Source organism: Vipera berus (genome assembly GCF_964194415.1).
Source record: "Vipera berus genome assembly, chromosome: 5".
In the NCBI taxonomy this organism is placed as follows: domain Eukaryota; kingdom Metazoa; phylum Chordata; class Lepidosauria; order Squamata; family Viperidae; genus Vipera; species Vipera berus.
In genome coordinates this window covers 87,367,306-87,383,210 of record NC_138207.1, presented here as the reverse complement: position 1 = coordinate 87,383,210, position 15,905 = coordinate 87,367,306, and the positions used below count along the sequence as shown (strand labels likewise).

The window sequence follows — 15,905 nt, the reverse complement described above, 5'->3', positions numbered from 1 at the left end:
GTTTCTCCTTAATTCCAGGTTGCTTCTAGCATATATTGTAGCTTAAAACTGCTGTTCTACTATCTTAGAGAGATTTTTCCATTGACAGCTTTAACAGGTAAGTAGCACACTGCCAACCTTGGCTAACCTGTGTAAAAAGATAAACAGGGATTCCTCTGGTCAGTACTTGGGTGGAACCATGTTTGAAATCTTGTGCTGTAGATCAGAGCAGGGAACTGAGTAATCAGTCCTTATTCCTGCCAAAACCCAGGGCTTTTTTCCTCATAGAACGCTCAGAACGGAGTTCCGGCACCTTTTTTGGATGAAACCTTGTAGGGTAGGCAAGGCAGGTTGTATGACATGTGTGAGTTCCGGCACCTTTTTCTTTTACAAAAAAAGCACTGCCAAAACCAATGGCAAATCATAACAAAGAAAACTACACAGATGTATCCATTCAGGGACCAGAAGCAAGTTCGCCCCAAACTGACTTCGCTTTATTCACACCTATGTAATAATCTTAAAAATCTTTTAAAAAATCACAGTGTCTGTTTTTGTTTTAGATGCTGCAAAATATATCGGCCTCTGAGGGTCAGCTGGTCGTATTTGAATGTCGGGTGAAAGGAGCTCCTTCTCCAAAAGTGGAGTGGTACAGAGAAGGGACATTGATAGAAGATTCTCCAGACTTCAGAATCTTACAGAAAAGTATGCTTTTTAGTTTTTATGGACCACTGTAGGATTAAAGAGTTTAAATTGCTGCTTTCTGAAAAGCAAACCTTTGTAAAAAAAAAATCCTGTGAAAACAGCATTTTAAAACTACTGTTATCTCTCGTGCACCACAGAAATAGTTGTAGTAATTGGGACTGCTATTGTTCCCATACATATCAGATGCGCTCGTGTCAATATTGTCTCCATGTTACAGATCAAAGTGATAAAGCAGGAAGAAGAATGATTTGAAGCAACCTCTTATCTGGTTGCACCATATAAACCATAGAACTGCTTGCATTGTATGCAAAAACCGATACAACTGACAGAGTTTAGTTTTGAAACTTAATTCACTTCTCTAAAGCTATACATACTCCAGCATAGACTTTCATGGAGAAGATTTTGTACAGAACAGCAAATAATGTTTTGGTGGTTGGTAATTTTCTGGATTGTTATCCTTTTGCCCACCTATGGTGAAATATTTAAACTCTGCCCCTAAACCCTGAAGCAAGTTCAGGTTTGGGTTTCACCAATAGAGAAAAGAAATGGAATTAAAATATTGTGGATATAACTACCATATGTACATTCTGGCATATCATGTAAAGATAGTGAAACAGGAGTTCATAGTTAATGATCAGCAATTAACAACAGTGTATTTTAGTATATAATGCCCTGTTGTGCAGGATATAGCACTACCTTACAGTATACAACAAGGCATAATCCTAAACCACTACAAATTTATACAAACCAATGTTATTACTAATAACCAAAACTTAAAGAGCACAGTTTAAACCATGCAGGGGTGAATTTTCTAAGGAGGCTTTTTTTTTAAGTTTAAGGATGACACATTTGCTCCTAACCACAATATATTAGTAGCAACTACAGGGTATGGCTAAAAAAAAAAACAAGATGACAGCCTTGATGGTACAATCAGAGTTCTTCCTATGTTTTATGTTCAAGACAGATAAAAAACAGATTGAGCTTAGATAACACTGTTATGGTTACCACCTTAAACTTTTTACCATATCCTTTGGTCACTCCAAATTTTCATTCTTTGACAATATCTTTTTTCTGCTGTATCCCTATGATATTGCCTTCATTTTATCCCAACCTATGAGGAAGACAGGCTGAAGTTCTCTTTAGCTTTACTAGTATCTCAATCCAATCCAAAGTTGACATCAAGAAGTATAAAATCTGGGCTTTGTTAGCCATCAGTTTAAGGGAAGTCAAGCAATAACAGCAAGTCATTGACGACAATAAAGACAGGATAAAAATATGCAACGGGGCAGAAAATTCACTGCAACTATCATTGTCTCCTGTCTCAAGGAACAGCAACAAGCACTTCAGCTCAGGAATGGGGAAAGGTCCATAGAATGTATATTGATTCCGGCATCCTATTGCATTCAGGAAGGTCCTTAAATGCAGAAGATTCCCAGGCTGTGTTTGTGCACAACTGCCATCAGTCAGCCATGATTCCTAGACCAGGGGACTCAACCCTGACTGGGACTAATCCATGCGGGATACTCTCTGACCAAAGTCTGTATTCTTTCCTCTGACTTCTTTGAAGACCACAGCATTCTTATGGGGCACATGGCTTGGAGTCTAGATTGTGCAGGAGGTCTTTGGGCAGTAAAGGTAAAGGTTCCCCCGCACATGCGTGCTAGTCGTTTCCAACTCTAGGGGCTGGTGTTCATCTCTGTTTCAAAGCCGAAGAGCCAGCACTTGTCCAAGGACGTCTCCGTGGTCATGTGGCCGGCATGACTAGACGCCAAAGGCGCACGGAACGCTGTTACCTTCCCACCGTAGTGGTCCCTATTTTTCTACTTGCATTTTTACGTGCTTTTGAACTGCTAGGTTGGCAGAAGCTGGGACGAGTAACAGGCGCTCACTCTGCTACACGGCACTCGGGATTCGACCTGCCAAACTGCCGACCTTCTGATCGACAAGCTCAGCGTCCTAACCCACTGAGCCACCGCGTGGGCAGAGTCAGGAGCAATAGGACCTGATCCTATTTTTCCACTGTGATTGGATCTGACTTTTTGACTCCTGCCCTTCCCCCCCCCCGCCCTTCCTCCTCCTTCTCCAGAGGAGTCAGAGATTAGGATCTGGACCAAAACTAACTCCATTAGTTTAAAGATCCATCTATCTGGATTTAAGGAAGCTTAAGTGATACAAATTACCCCAAATATATATTGTTTTTCATGCAAAGCTTTGAAAGAACATGATCTGTGTTAAAATAAATACAGAATTAACTAATGTTTTTCTTTCTTTTTTATTAGAACCTCGCTCCATGGCTGAGCCGGGTAAGTATATTTATCCCAGTGCACTGCTTACTAAATTACTTCACTCTTACAGAAGTGTTTCTGTGACTAAAAACAAGCAAGCAATATTTTTTTTTAAAAAATGTATTATTGCAGTTCCTGCTTCACACACACTGTGGTATTCTTGTCAATATGTCCCATAACACATAAAGCAAAGAGAGTATGTTGTTGAGGGAGGCTATATTGGAAAGGTTGTGTGATTCTGCTCCAACCATATAAAAAGGGACAGGCCTTCAGTCACACAGTAGCAGTGGTCACCTTGATTGCTTTGACGCTACCTGCAAGCATCCCTGGACATGAGTTTCTTCCATAACATGAGGCTAAATTATTTATTAATATACTGAAATCTGGAAGAAGACTGCTACTCATGTTTGGCATTAGATGTAGGAAACAAGGCCGCTGCTATTTTCTCTGACTTAAAGTCCTTGACTCCAACAGATAAGCATTATGAGTTGTTAAGGCCAACGCATTCCATTCAACTTCATCTGAATACAAAATACAGAATAATAAGGTCGGAAAGGAGTTGAGAGGGAACCTGGAGCTCGTCTAGTCCAATCCAGAGTTACCCTATGGTAAAATGGGTGGCCAATAAAATTGATAAATAAATAAATAAACCTTCTGCCCAAGTAGGAGACCCTATATCATTCCAGAAAAATGGTTGTCCAATCTCTTCTTAAAAACCTGCAGTGATGGAGCACCCACAACTTCAGGTTAATTGTTCTCACTGTCAGAAAACTTCTCCTTAGTTCTAGGTTGGATCTCCCTTTAATAAGTTTCCATCCGTTACTTCTGGTCCTGCCCTCACGTGTTTTGGAGAATAGATTGACACACACACACACACCGTGAAAAAAGCAAGAATACCACAAATATCATAACAACAGAATCATCTACATACCTACTCTGACAAAATCCCACTGATTTTAATAGGACTTATTTCCAGGTCACACTAAATAAATTCTAGGTCAAAATATATAATTATGCTTCCATTTATTAATGACGCCCACTTAATTAAAAGGAGCCTATTCTCTATGAGGCAGGAATATCATTAGCACTGAAAGCTTGGAAAGATTGACTAACACTGATCCTGAAGATATTCAAGGGGTGGAATCAGGGCTTTTTTTGTCATAGAACGCTCAGAACGGAGTTCTGGCACCTTTTTTGGATGGAACCTTGTAGGATGGGCAAGGCAGGTTGTATGACATGTGTGAGTTCCGGCACCTTTTTCTTTTACAAAAAAAGCACTGGGTGGAATTATGGCTTCCATTCTCTACTAGATGGCCCTTATTTCAAAACTGGGACTTCTGCTCTTTTCCAGCCTTGATGTGAATGAAAGAGGCCTTATTATGTCCCTTGCTTTCTTAGAAGTCAAATCTACACCAGATGATATTGGACTGTACTATATTTATCCAGCTAGCCAGTGGAAGTGTATTGTCACACCTCAACCTGTGCCAATTTTTTTCTCTTAACCCTCAGTGCTCCACGTTGCTCTCACTCATGAAATATGAGAGAATTGCTTCAGGCATTCCAGCTCTGAAACTGGAGAAGGCCACATCAGGCATTCTCCCTCCAAGGGGGAACCCTGACTGCGACTATTTTTTCAGTGACTTCAGGACCAAAACAGTGTATCTGAGTCAGTGCTAGATGAAAGGGCACAAGGCCCTCATCCAGGGACTGTGGAGTGAGCAACACCAGGATTAGGGCACACTAAGTGTGCCCTATAAATGGCCTTGGAGGAACAAAAACACATTTGTGTCTACCTTTCATGAGAGAGCTTTTTGTGGCCTGTTCCTCACTAGCTGATGGTCTATTCTATCCACTTGCTGGAATGCTGAGGGGACTCATCCTTAGGGTTACAATTTCTCTTTCCTTCTAAAGTGCATGGCTTGCATTTTCCCAAAACAGTTGAGCAGATTTGCTTCCTGTGGTACTCAAGACCCTTTAGCGTGTGTGTGTTTCGGGGGGGGCTGTAATGTAATGGCATTATCTGTTTTAATTCACTTGCTTAATGTCTGACTGCTTGCTTAATGTCTGACCTCCTTTCTGTGTGTTATGTAACGGTTGCTTTTACTGAGCCAGACTTGCTGTCTCCAGGCTGATAATTAATTTTGGGGTGGAAAACTGCTACTTTAAATCTATTGGTCGCTGCCTAGGGGCCAACCATAGAAATAGCTGTGCAGCAGCTATTAGCTTGCTTCTGTTCTGTTCTGCATTAATAAAACTTGTTGCTGTTTCAACACATCATCTCACTTAATGCCTTCGAACCAGAGATATAACATTGGTGATGAAGGTGGGATGTGCTGTTTCATCGTAAGAGTCTGAAGTCCTGGCAGGAACTACATTCCTCCCCTCGGTCTGCCAAACAAGTTACACTGGAGACCACCACGCCCTAAGGATTCATCCTAGGGCCTATGCAGAAGCCAACAGCACAAGGCAACACAAGAAATAAGCAACGCAAGCAACTCACCATGGTGAAAGTAGGAAAGCTCAAAGAATTCGATGTGACACACTCGGAGAGATGGGCGTCCTACATTTCCTGCGTAGAAAACTACCTCCGTGCAAATCAGGTCAGCAAAGATGGGCTGAAGGCTGTGACCCTCCTCTGCATGGGCGGCCAAGCCACATTCGATATCGCCAAGAACTTGGTTGCCCCGGCGCCGCTAGAGTCCGTCACTTACATGGACTTGAAGAAAAAGCTCCGAGACCATTTTGAGCCAAAATTATCAGTTATAGTATGGAGGCACGCTTTTGAGCAGCAGGAGCAACAGCCCAGTGAGTAAACTACAGAATTCATCGCTGCTCTTTGTCAAGCGGCCCGACTATGGCATTTCACCGATTTGGAGGAGAGACTAAAAGAGCTGACTAAAAGAGTTGACTCCGGAATTGAGAGCTCCAACAAAAACTTTTCGCTAAGGAGACTCTCTTGCTACAGGAGGCCTTGAAGGAGGTCATGGCAGACGAAGCCACCAGAGAGGCCGTTAAAGTGCTGCGGCTCTCCAAAAGTGCACCAAGCACCAAAGCCGTCCACTATGAGGATGCCAAGCGAATGGAAGACACTGACTTAGACCATGAAGTTGACAAGCTACAGAGGCACCAGGAGAAGGGACCGAGGCCAGATGACAAGGCAGTTCCCTTCCTTAGGTGCATGGGTTGTGGAGGCCACACTGAGTAGGGTTCTGCTCCAGCCAAAGGATGTGTTCTTCACTGGTACCCACCGTCCCCTTAAGCAGAAGCTTCGACTGCAAGTCAAGCTTCAGGGAGTTCCATGCAAAATGGAACTCGACACAGGCTCAGCCGTGTCCATCATCTCCATAGGAACCTTCCGGCACATATGCAACTGTAGCAACAGAGGGATCAAACTTCATCCATCTAACCTGTTGCTCAGACTTCCAAAACTCCCAAGTGGTGGTCAAGGGCGAAGCCACATTTCTGGTTAATTTCAAGGGGTTTACAGGCCCACTAGATGTTGTGGTGGTGGAAGGCCAATGCACGAGCCTCATAGGGTTCGACTGGTTTGATGCATTGGGCATCCAAGTAACCGGGATTCACCAAACACAGGCGGCAGACTTGTCTTCAGTCTGCCAAGAGTTCGCAGATGTTTTCAGTCCAAGCCTAGGAGAGTACAAGGGCCCTCCGATAGCTTTCAACGTTGATCCCCTGGTAACGCCAACCCGGGTCAAGCCTTGTCAAGTGCCTTTCACTTTAAAGCCCGAAATCGATGCAGAGCTGGATAAGCTGGTCAGTCAGGGGGTATTGCAGCCCGTAGATAGTGGGGTGTGGGAGACCCCCATAGTAATGCCACTTAAGGCCAACTGAGAAGTACACATATGTGCTGACTATAAGTGCACCATTAACTGGGCACTTCAACAGCACGCATACCCAGTGCCAGTTGTCAGCCATATTTTGGCATCTTTGCAGGGAGGCCACATGTTCACCAAATTAGTTTTGGCACAGGCCTATCAACAGCTGCTGGTTGATGAGGCCACGGCAGCCACCCAAACCATTGTTATCCATCGGGGGAACTTCAAGGTCAAACTCCTACAGTTTGAGGTGAGTGTAGCCCCAGGGATTTTCCAGGGAGTAATGGAGCGCAAGCTCAAGGGCATTCCGGGGGTCTGCCCCTACTTCAATGATGTACTCATTGCCGGGGAGTCTACAGAAGTTCTGGCTGAACGGCTTAGAGCCGTCTTTCAGTGGTCCCGCATAGCGGGACTTAAATTAAAAAAAGAAAAGTGCAAGATTGGGGTAGAGTCAACTGAGTTCCTTGGGTTCCACATCGATGCCAATGGCATTCATCCAGCAGATTCAAAGCTGAAAGCGATTCAGCAGGCCCCAAGCCCTAGGTCCAAAGGGGAGCTTCAAGCCTTCTTGGGACTTCTTAATTTTTACCATGCATTCCTCCCACATAAGGCTGCAGTGGCAGAGCCATTACACCAGCTCTTAGACAAAAAGGCTCAGTGGCAGTGGACCAGTGTCCACAAAAGTAGTTTCCAGGCAGTCAAATCACTGCTGTCCTCAAACTCGGTGCTCACTCATTTTAATGAAAAGCTGCCAGTCTGCATCCCCTGTGATGCATCCCCATATGGGGTTGGGGCTGTGTTGAGCCATTTGTCGACTGATGGGAAACAGTCTCCCATCACTTATTATTTGAGGACCCTGTCATCTGCAGAGCGCAATTACATGCAGATTGACAAGGAGGCCTTGGCTATTGTTAAAAAGTTCCATGACTATTTGTATGGCTGCCATTTCATGATCTTTATGGACCACAAAACACTTCTAGGGTTGTTCACTACAAACAGGCAGACACCTCAGATTCTGTCTCCTCGAATGCTGAGGTGGTCTATATTCCTTTCAGCCTATAGCTACAGGCTGATTCACAAACCGGGCAAAGAAATGGGCCATGCAGACGGCCTTAGCAGATTGCCCTTGCCACACGTGGAGCCATATCTGGTTCCGGCTGGATCTTAGCCATACAGGAGTTGCCAGAGTCTCCTTTCCATGCTGGAGACGTAGCTGCTGAGACAGCAGCTGACAAACACTTAGCCACATACTAACTTGGGTTCACACAGGATGGGTGGACAAATGTCCAGGGCCAGAATTTCAAAGTTTTTTCATGAGAAAGGATGAGCTTTCAGCTCATAAAGGGTGCATTCTTTGGGGAAGTAGAGTCATAGTCCCCAGCTCGTTAAGGCCCAGGGTTCTTCAGTCTGTGCATGAAGGCCATCCGGGAATAGTCCGGATGAAGGCACTGGCAAGGAGCTACCTTAGGTGGCCCCTGTCCATTGATGGGAGGACACTCACACACCATGGTCAAGAATCCACATTGACTTTGCAGGGCCCTTTCAGGGACAGCTGTTTTTAATAGTGGTCGACAGCCACTCTAAATGGTTAGAAGTTGTACCAATTTCCACTATGACTAGGACCATCCAGGTGCTGTGCAGAATATTTGCAACACATGGGCTTCCAGACGTCTTAGTCTCCGACAATGGGGCTCAGTTCACCGCTTCAGAATTCTAGGCCTTCCTCAGGGCAAACCTCATAAGGCATGCCACGTCGGCTCCCTTTTACCCGTCATCGAACGGTCAAGCGGAACACATGGGCCGCACAACCAAGGAATCCCTGAAACGAATTGTCACAGGGGATTGGCACCACAGGGTGGCCGATTTCCTACTCTGCCAGCATACAACACCCTGCACCGCCATGAGCAAGAGCCCCGCCAAGTTTCATTGGGGCAGGCGTTTAATCACCAAACTGGACAGGCTGCACTGTGACAGAATCACCTCAGACACTGCACAGCTAAAGACACCAAGAATCTTACAAATGGGTGACCGGGTTTGGACCCGGAATTACGAGCAAGTGGCTTTGTGGGTGGCAGCGAAGTTTGTTAAGGTGTCAGGACCACTCTCCTATGAGGTGGTCCTGGAAGATGGGTGAGTCATTCACCAGCACATTGATCAGCTGCGTCGGCAGCTAGCAAATCAGTCACTGGCTCAGGACTCTCAAGAGGGCCAAACAATGGGCCCACATGACAGCGCTCAAACAGAGCAGATTGCATACTTTGAAAGAACTTTTGTTCATGGGGATGGGGGAATGGCCATAGAAGAGTCTCCTCCAAACACAGAGACTGTCTCCACTGATCAGGACAGACAAACTGAACTGAGAGACAGCCCTGCAGGCTTCGCTGCCCAATTGGACTTTGGTTTGGGCCGACCGGGACTGGCCAGCCAAAGGGACTCAAGTCACTGTGACTCCACTGAACCTCAGAGCCCTGGTCTACCCAGCCTGGCAGGGAAGCAGGTAGACTGGGAGATTCCTGTAACCCCTAGACGTTCTGAATGGTCACAAAGGCTGCCTAAATATCTGTAAGATTATGTAAAACAATTGAGAGTTTGTGCTATCTAGGGGGAAGGGGTGTAATGTATTGGCATTATCTGTTTTAAGTCACTTGCTTAATGTCTGACTGCTTGCTTAATGTCTGACCTACTTTCTGTGTTATGTAACGGTTGCTGTTACTGAGCTAGACTTGCTGTCTCCAGGCTGATAATTAGGTTTGGGGGGAAACTGCTACTTTAAACCTATGGGTCGCCGCCTAGAGGCCAACCATAGAAATAGCTGTGCAGCAGCTATTAGCTTGCTTCTGTTCTCTTCTGAGTTAATAAAACTTGTTGCTGTTTCAACACATCGTATTGCTTACTGCCTTCGAACCGGAGATATAACAGGGGATGTCTGTAAGGTGTGGTCAAAAAAGTCCATGGTGGCCATAATGGTCCAATTAAAACTCCTCCCATTTTTATGTGCATCATCAGGGCCACCATCTGAATTTTCTGGCCTCAGCCCATGGCCACCCCTGTTTAGTGGGACACTCATGTAGTGGTCATCCTCTTTGGCAACTGTTGAAAACTCAGAGTGGTTCTTTTCTCTACAAAATTCTCACCAAGTTCTCTTGAGTCAAATCTACCAAATGGACAGGGTTACAAAAATTCCAGTAACTAAATTATATTCAGTTTGGAGCCAATATCTCCCAATAAACATAGGAGAAAAAGAACATACAGCAGATAGGAAAAAAATATTTTGTTTCTCACAGCTTTCCTATGAACTGGAAAAACTTGTTAATGGAGAATATCCCCTGTTGATATAGTGATGTCCAGAATCATAATCACTTGGGGAAATGACTCTTACAATAATTTTAAATATTTCTACTTGTGATCACTGCTTGATGACAACAAGAAAATACTCAGAAATCCTTAATCTTTGTTAATATTTAAGGCTCACCCAGATATTGCTTTATTTAAACATATTTGTATATCAGTGATTGCATGACATCTGTAGATGCTATATACTAAATCAGGGGTCCTCAAACTTGGCCACTTTAAGACTTGTGGACTTCAACTCCCAGAATTCCCAGATATTTACTTCTCAGAGCTGATAACTTTCATATTATCAGACTAAGAAAAAGAAGCTAGGTTTGTTATGTAGGATTTTAATCCCATAGGGCTTTTTTAACTTCAAACCCTAGTTTATCTCCAGATCACTTAGAAAAGTTATGCAAGGGGGACAAAAATGGCTACTCTGCCAGTCTATCACTCTTTCCCAAAACTGTATCCCAGTGAAGGATAGAAATCTCCCTTCTGTTTTCTCCATAATCACAAGCGAGTTGCATCGAGCCGGAGTGACGGTCCCAGAGTCACCCAGCTGACTTCATGTCTAAGACAGGACTTGGACACACCATTCCTGATTTGTAATCCAGAACCTTAAGCGCTGTACTAAATTGCATCTTTTTGTCCCAGTTGCTAAATAATGTTACCAGCTTTGGATTCTATGCAATTTAGAGAATCATGTAATATTTTGATGAAAGTGTACTCAAAATTATTCAGTGTACTTCCATAGGTGAGGATGCACCAGAACCTGGATGTTCCTACTCTTATGTCCGAGTGGGGACATCCAAGTTCTCTCTCTCAACCCCAACCTGCCCCATAAGATTGATATGAAGGGGAAAAATATAAGGAGGAGCATTCGGTAGACTGTGTTGAGCTTCTGTGTAAAAGGTGAGACCTGCGGGAATGTAATTCCTATCATTCTCAATATATTGTCTGGAAATTGTGGCGTGAACTATCTAGAGATCCTGCCATGATAGGGTTAACTGAAGTGTTATTTCATACTTTATGAAAAAGTGCCAACTTTCTTACAATGGCTTTCAGAGGAGATCTGCACTTTGGTCATCGCTGAAATCTTTTCAGAAGATTCGGGAAGTTTTACGTGCACAGCGAGCAATAAATATGGGACCGTGTCCAGCTCAGCTCATCTAATTGTTAGAGGTAAGACTTTCATTTAAGCAACTTAATCACAGAGATGTTCAGTTTTGTTTGTTTTTTTTATTGTTGTGTTATTTTATTTTAATCGTCTTAAAAGCAGCTTAGCCTTATTACAGCCCAGATCCTGTTTAGGGTTAGGGATAGCAATGCTATCTGATGGGCCCAGGAAGTGGGTTTTCTTTGTCATGGCATCTGCCCCCTGGAACAACACCCCTACAGGTGTTCAACCAACCCCAATATCCTTTAAACAGGCCTTGAAGACCTGGCTTTTCCATCAGATCCTGGGCTGGGATGCATCTCACCTTGGACTCAGCTATTTTGAGTTTGTTTATTGTATATGGCTGTTCCCCATTATGATTTTTAAAATGTATTGTGGGTTTGTTTTTAAATTTATGTGGTAGCCAGGGTCGCCGTTGATTTGGGCAGCCTCTGAAATATAAATAAATAAATGCATTCTAACAGCCTTGTTTCATTGTTTCATTATATTTTTATCATTTTAAATGTAGATTTATAATGTCTAGGAAGGGAGGGAGGGAGGGAGGAAGTTCTAGATTTAAAGAAAATAAACAGACAAGAATATTTCTTTCAGGGAATGTTCAGATTTTAAGCCAGATGAAGTTTGCAATTTAGACTCTGTCCAAAAACAGAGACTACAAACTGTTGAGTTCTCCCTTCGCACTAAGTCATTGTTTATTAAACCATGTTTACATGTTGCGCTAAGCTACAAAACCATTTTTCACAAATCATAAAGTCTGGAATTAAAATAAATCATTATCAACACCGTCCTGTGGCTTAGGGTGTATTGAGTTACTAGGTCATTAGTATGTGTTGCAAATATTAAATCATCCCTGGCATTATGGGATACAGATAGAGTGCCTTTCTGCCTGCCCTCCCATTTCAGAAAAGGTTGACCATAACTCAGATTTCAGTAAATATTTACAGAACTTGTGGAAACCGTTTTGTAAAAAGAGGTTTGCGAGAATAGGGAAGAATTGTTGACACACACACACACCCCAAAATTCAGCAGTACGAAACAAAAGAAAATAGGTCAACACTAAACGGATTGTTTAAAATATTTGTCATTATCCATATTTCCATGGAGTTCTTTTGTCCTTTTTTGGTTGGAGAGAGAATAAGGATCCACCCATTTTCTGTCAATTAGGATAAACAACATTGATTTATGTTCCACTCTTTTCCCGAATAGCTTCAAACAGGATTAGGGAAAATACAGAGAGATTAACTAACTATAGATGCTCTATGTCTATTGTTTCCAACAACTATGCCACTTTCTAAGGAGTCAGAGGATTTCAGTTCTCGCTGATTATTCAATTTATATCCATCTTCTGATCTAATTTATATATTTGGGTCACAGATGGCACTGGAGAAAAAATGAGTGGAGGGGGAAAAATGTTCCCCAACCACAATCTGTCAAAACAGTCACTCCATCAACAGCAATTAGAGGTACCTGCTAGACTGTTTTTGCCAATTAAAAAAATGCAGAAGACATCATGTATTTGTGAAAGATCCATTTGGAACAAAAAATTGCAGGAAAATGCAAATAAACCATAGGAAAAAATTAGAGAAAATTGCATACAAATGCTTTGAACTTAGGAAAAGTTGTAATCAATCAATGGGTATACATGATATACTTGATAATTTTTTAAAAAAATATTCAAATCAAAAAGCCAAATGAAAATTGAGAAAAACGATATGGGTTTCCTCTACATTAATCTAGGGGAAAACAACACATGTACAAAAGAGATGGGACTTCAGTCACAATCACAGATGTCATCTTGCCTTTTTTTTTACTTCCTGTGGATGCCCTTGGATCAGTTCAATGTTCCTAATCTGTGCCCAAAATGTACATTTTTGTATGCATAATCACCCAACAATATTTATTTTCTTCTATTGCTATTTATTTATTTATTTAAGCATGATAAAACAAGCATAATCAGGCAGTTCTTGGGGGGGCCCAGGACAGCCCATGTTACATGCTGTTCTGAAAGCTGCCAATCTACTTGTGAATCCAATTCAAGGTGTTGGTTATCACCTTTACAACCTTTCAGGGCACAAGTCTAGGCTATCTGAGAAACCATCTCACCCTGATGGGACATTAGACTGCCCCACCTGTGCTGGCAAAAGGGGCATGCTGCAGACCCTTTCAGCTGAGGAATTTCAACTGGGAAAGTCCAGAAGAAGAGCCTTTCCTGGCGTGGGTCAAAGGCCCTGATGGCCAACCAGCCTCAGTCCCTAATGGGGTTGTGGTACATTGGAGGTGGCTGATGGAGTAGATAACACCCCACCTCCTCCATGGGCACACATTGCTCCCTCCCTCTTCTTCCCGCTTAGTTTTACTTTAATTGAATTTTTAAATTTAAGATCTTTATTTATTGTTTTAATGTTTTATACTGCATGTTATTCAAGGTCTATATAAGCCACCTAGAATTGCTTTTGGCAAGATGGGCAGCATACAATTTTGATAGATAGATAAATAATTAAATAAACAAACAAACAAACAATGCTTCTGTTGCAGGGCCTGTGGACCAAACAAGTAACGCTACTCTTCATACCATAAGTTCTCTCAGTTTAGTGGCTTCTGAACACCGGCCTTCAGCGTCCACTCTTTCACTTTCGTTGATAGATAATGCTCCAAAACCTAAATTGGAAAGCGTTCTGGTAAATCACAATGAGCCACGGTCAAGTTCCAAAATTGGCCTCCGTGTGCACTTTAAACTCCCTGAAGATGATAAGGGAAGTGAGACATCATCAGAAGATGGAAGTGGACCTAAAAACCAAGCCAGACCAAACAGTTTTCCAACTAAAATCAATGGACAGGCTTTTAAAATTCAGGAGCCCTCTTCACCCTCCAAAGAGCCACCACCCGTCCTGGCTAAACCTAAATTGTGAGTAAAAAAATACTGGTTGGCACATATTTAGTGCTGGAGGGACATCCCATTATAAATTCAATGTAGCTCTTCTTACTTCATAAATTAACACAGCATTGGGCACTTGGGCTGAGGAGGTGTAGATTGTTGCTCTTTGTTTCCTAACTTCTTCAATATCTTTGTACATTTGAAGCCAATCAGAACACAGAGTAATGGAAAAGTTACTTGTGAATAAATATGTAAGCATCAAGCTTGCAGGAAGTGAAATATGCTGTCAATCTGGAAATATTATTTTGCTATAGAACAAGAATATCCAACCTTGGCTACTTTAAGACCTGTGGACCAACTCTCAGAATTTCCCAGCCAGCCATGTTGGGTCTTAAAGTTCTCAAAAGTTGGACATCCCTGCTATAGAACAATATTAGGTCTCCAGATTCTTTTGTAATACCTGAAGAATAAAGGATAGCTACAAAGAAAAAGCTAAGATGTTTCTGGTGAAGTTTTGTTGTGACTGCCTTTAGTGGGTTTAACCTGGTGGGTAAAGGGGAGATAAAAAGTCAAGTGAGTGGTTGTGGCTGTGTGGTCAAAGTCCCACCCTTTTATTGACGTGACACACATAAAGAAGGACAGGCTTCGATAACACAGTCATTGCTGTCATCTTGACTCTTTTGACCTCCCCCAGTAGATGTCCCTGCTTACCTCGCTCACAAAAAATTATTGGGAGATTCAGATTATAATGCAACCTCCCTGTGTTCTTCCATCATCTTTCCCACATTTTGTTCTTCCTATTGAAATTCTGTGAAGGGGCAGAAGAAAAGATGAAATAGGTGTAGCTTTGATTAATAGACTTTCAGGCTGGAAAGAAAAAGTGAAAAGTATTTCAGGTCCATGGAAGTGGGGACATCATCTGTTTGTAATATAGATTTTGTTTTGCTTGTTGTGCCTTCTTCCAGGTCTTACTTGCTCTAAAAAAAGCTTTGAAAATGCCAGGCAAAATGTATAATTTTGATCTGGTTTCCAAAGTAGAGCCTACAACTGTTCAATGCCTTCCAAGCACCCTGTAATATAAATTGCATCTGTTTTTATTTTTTTGAATACAGGGATGCCACCCAGTTAAAACAACTACACAATCAGGTCTTGTTTGAGCAACAGCAAATCCAACAACCATCTCACCCAGTTCCACCAGAGTCGTTATTCAGCACCAGCCCAGGGAAATCTGCTACTTTGCCCATTCAGCACCAGCACCAGAAGCAACCTTCATCAGCTACATACAAGCAGAACAAGGTTCCTTCTATGCAGACATTCACATACACCCGACCTAAACAGTTCCTGGCATCTCAAAACACTTCAGCAGCTAGTAGCCTTTCTAGCTTCAGCAATGTACCTCAAGGAACCCAGAAAACAGTGAAGAAGGAAAACCTCTTAGTGTCTCCTCCACCAGCCCAATCAAAATCTCCAGGAGGGTTGACAAACCAAGTGGAGCAGCCTTTTCCAAGTCCCAGAGAACATACGTTGCCACCACTTCTGCTCTCTGTGTCTAACATGAACCAGTTCCAGCCCCACAATGTGCCTCTTACACCTCTGTCTCCTACTGGTCGGATTCAGAATCCTGTGGCTTTCCTGAGTGCTGTTCTACCTGCGCTTCCTTCTACACCCCCAACAAATGCCATGGGCCTACCTAAATGTGCACCTGCTATGTAAGTAATGCA

The 15,905-nt window shown here is 42.8% G+C and overlaps 1 protein-coding gene across 3 annotated transcripts in view; it reads left to right on the top strand.

Moving 5' to 3' along the window:
- MYPN (myopalladin) overlaps positions 1-15,905 on the top strand; it is a 96,376-nt gene that overhangs the window by 46,455 nt on the left and 34,016 nt on the right. For all 3 annotated transcript variants that reach the window (XM_081329616.1, XM_081329617.1, XM_081329615.1), the window contains 5 exons: positions 540-681; positions 2,961-2,984; positions 11,198-11,314; positions 13,845-14,214; positions 15,297-15,893. In XM_081329616.1, coding sequence (XP_081185742.1) covers positions 540-681; positions 2,961-2,984; positions 11,198-11,314; positions 13,845-14,214; positions 15,297-15,893 — 1,250 coding nt within the window. The remainder of the gene's footprint in view (positions 1-539; positions 682-2,960; positions 2,985-11,197; positions 11,315-13,844; positions 14,215-15,296; positions 15,894-15,905) is intronic.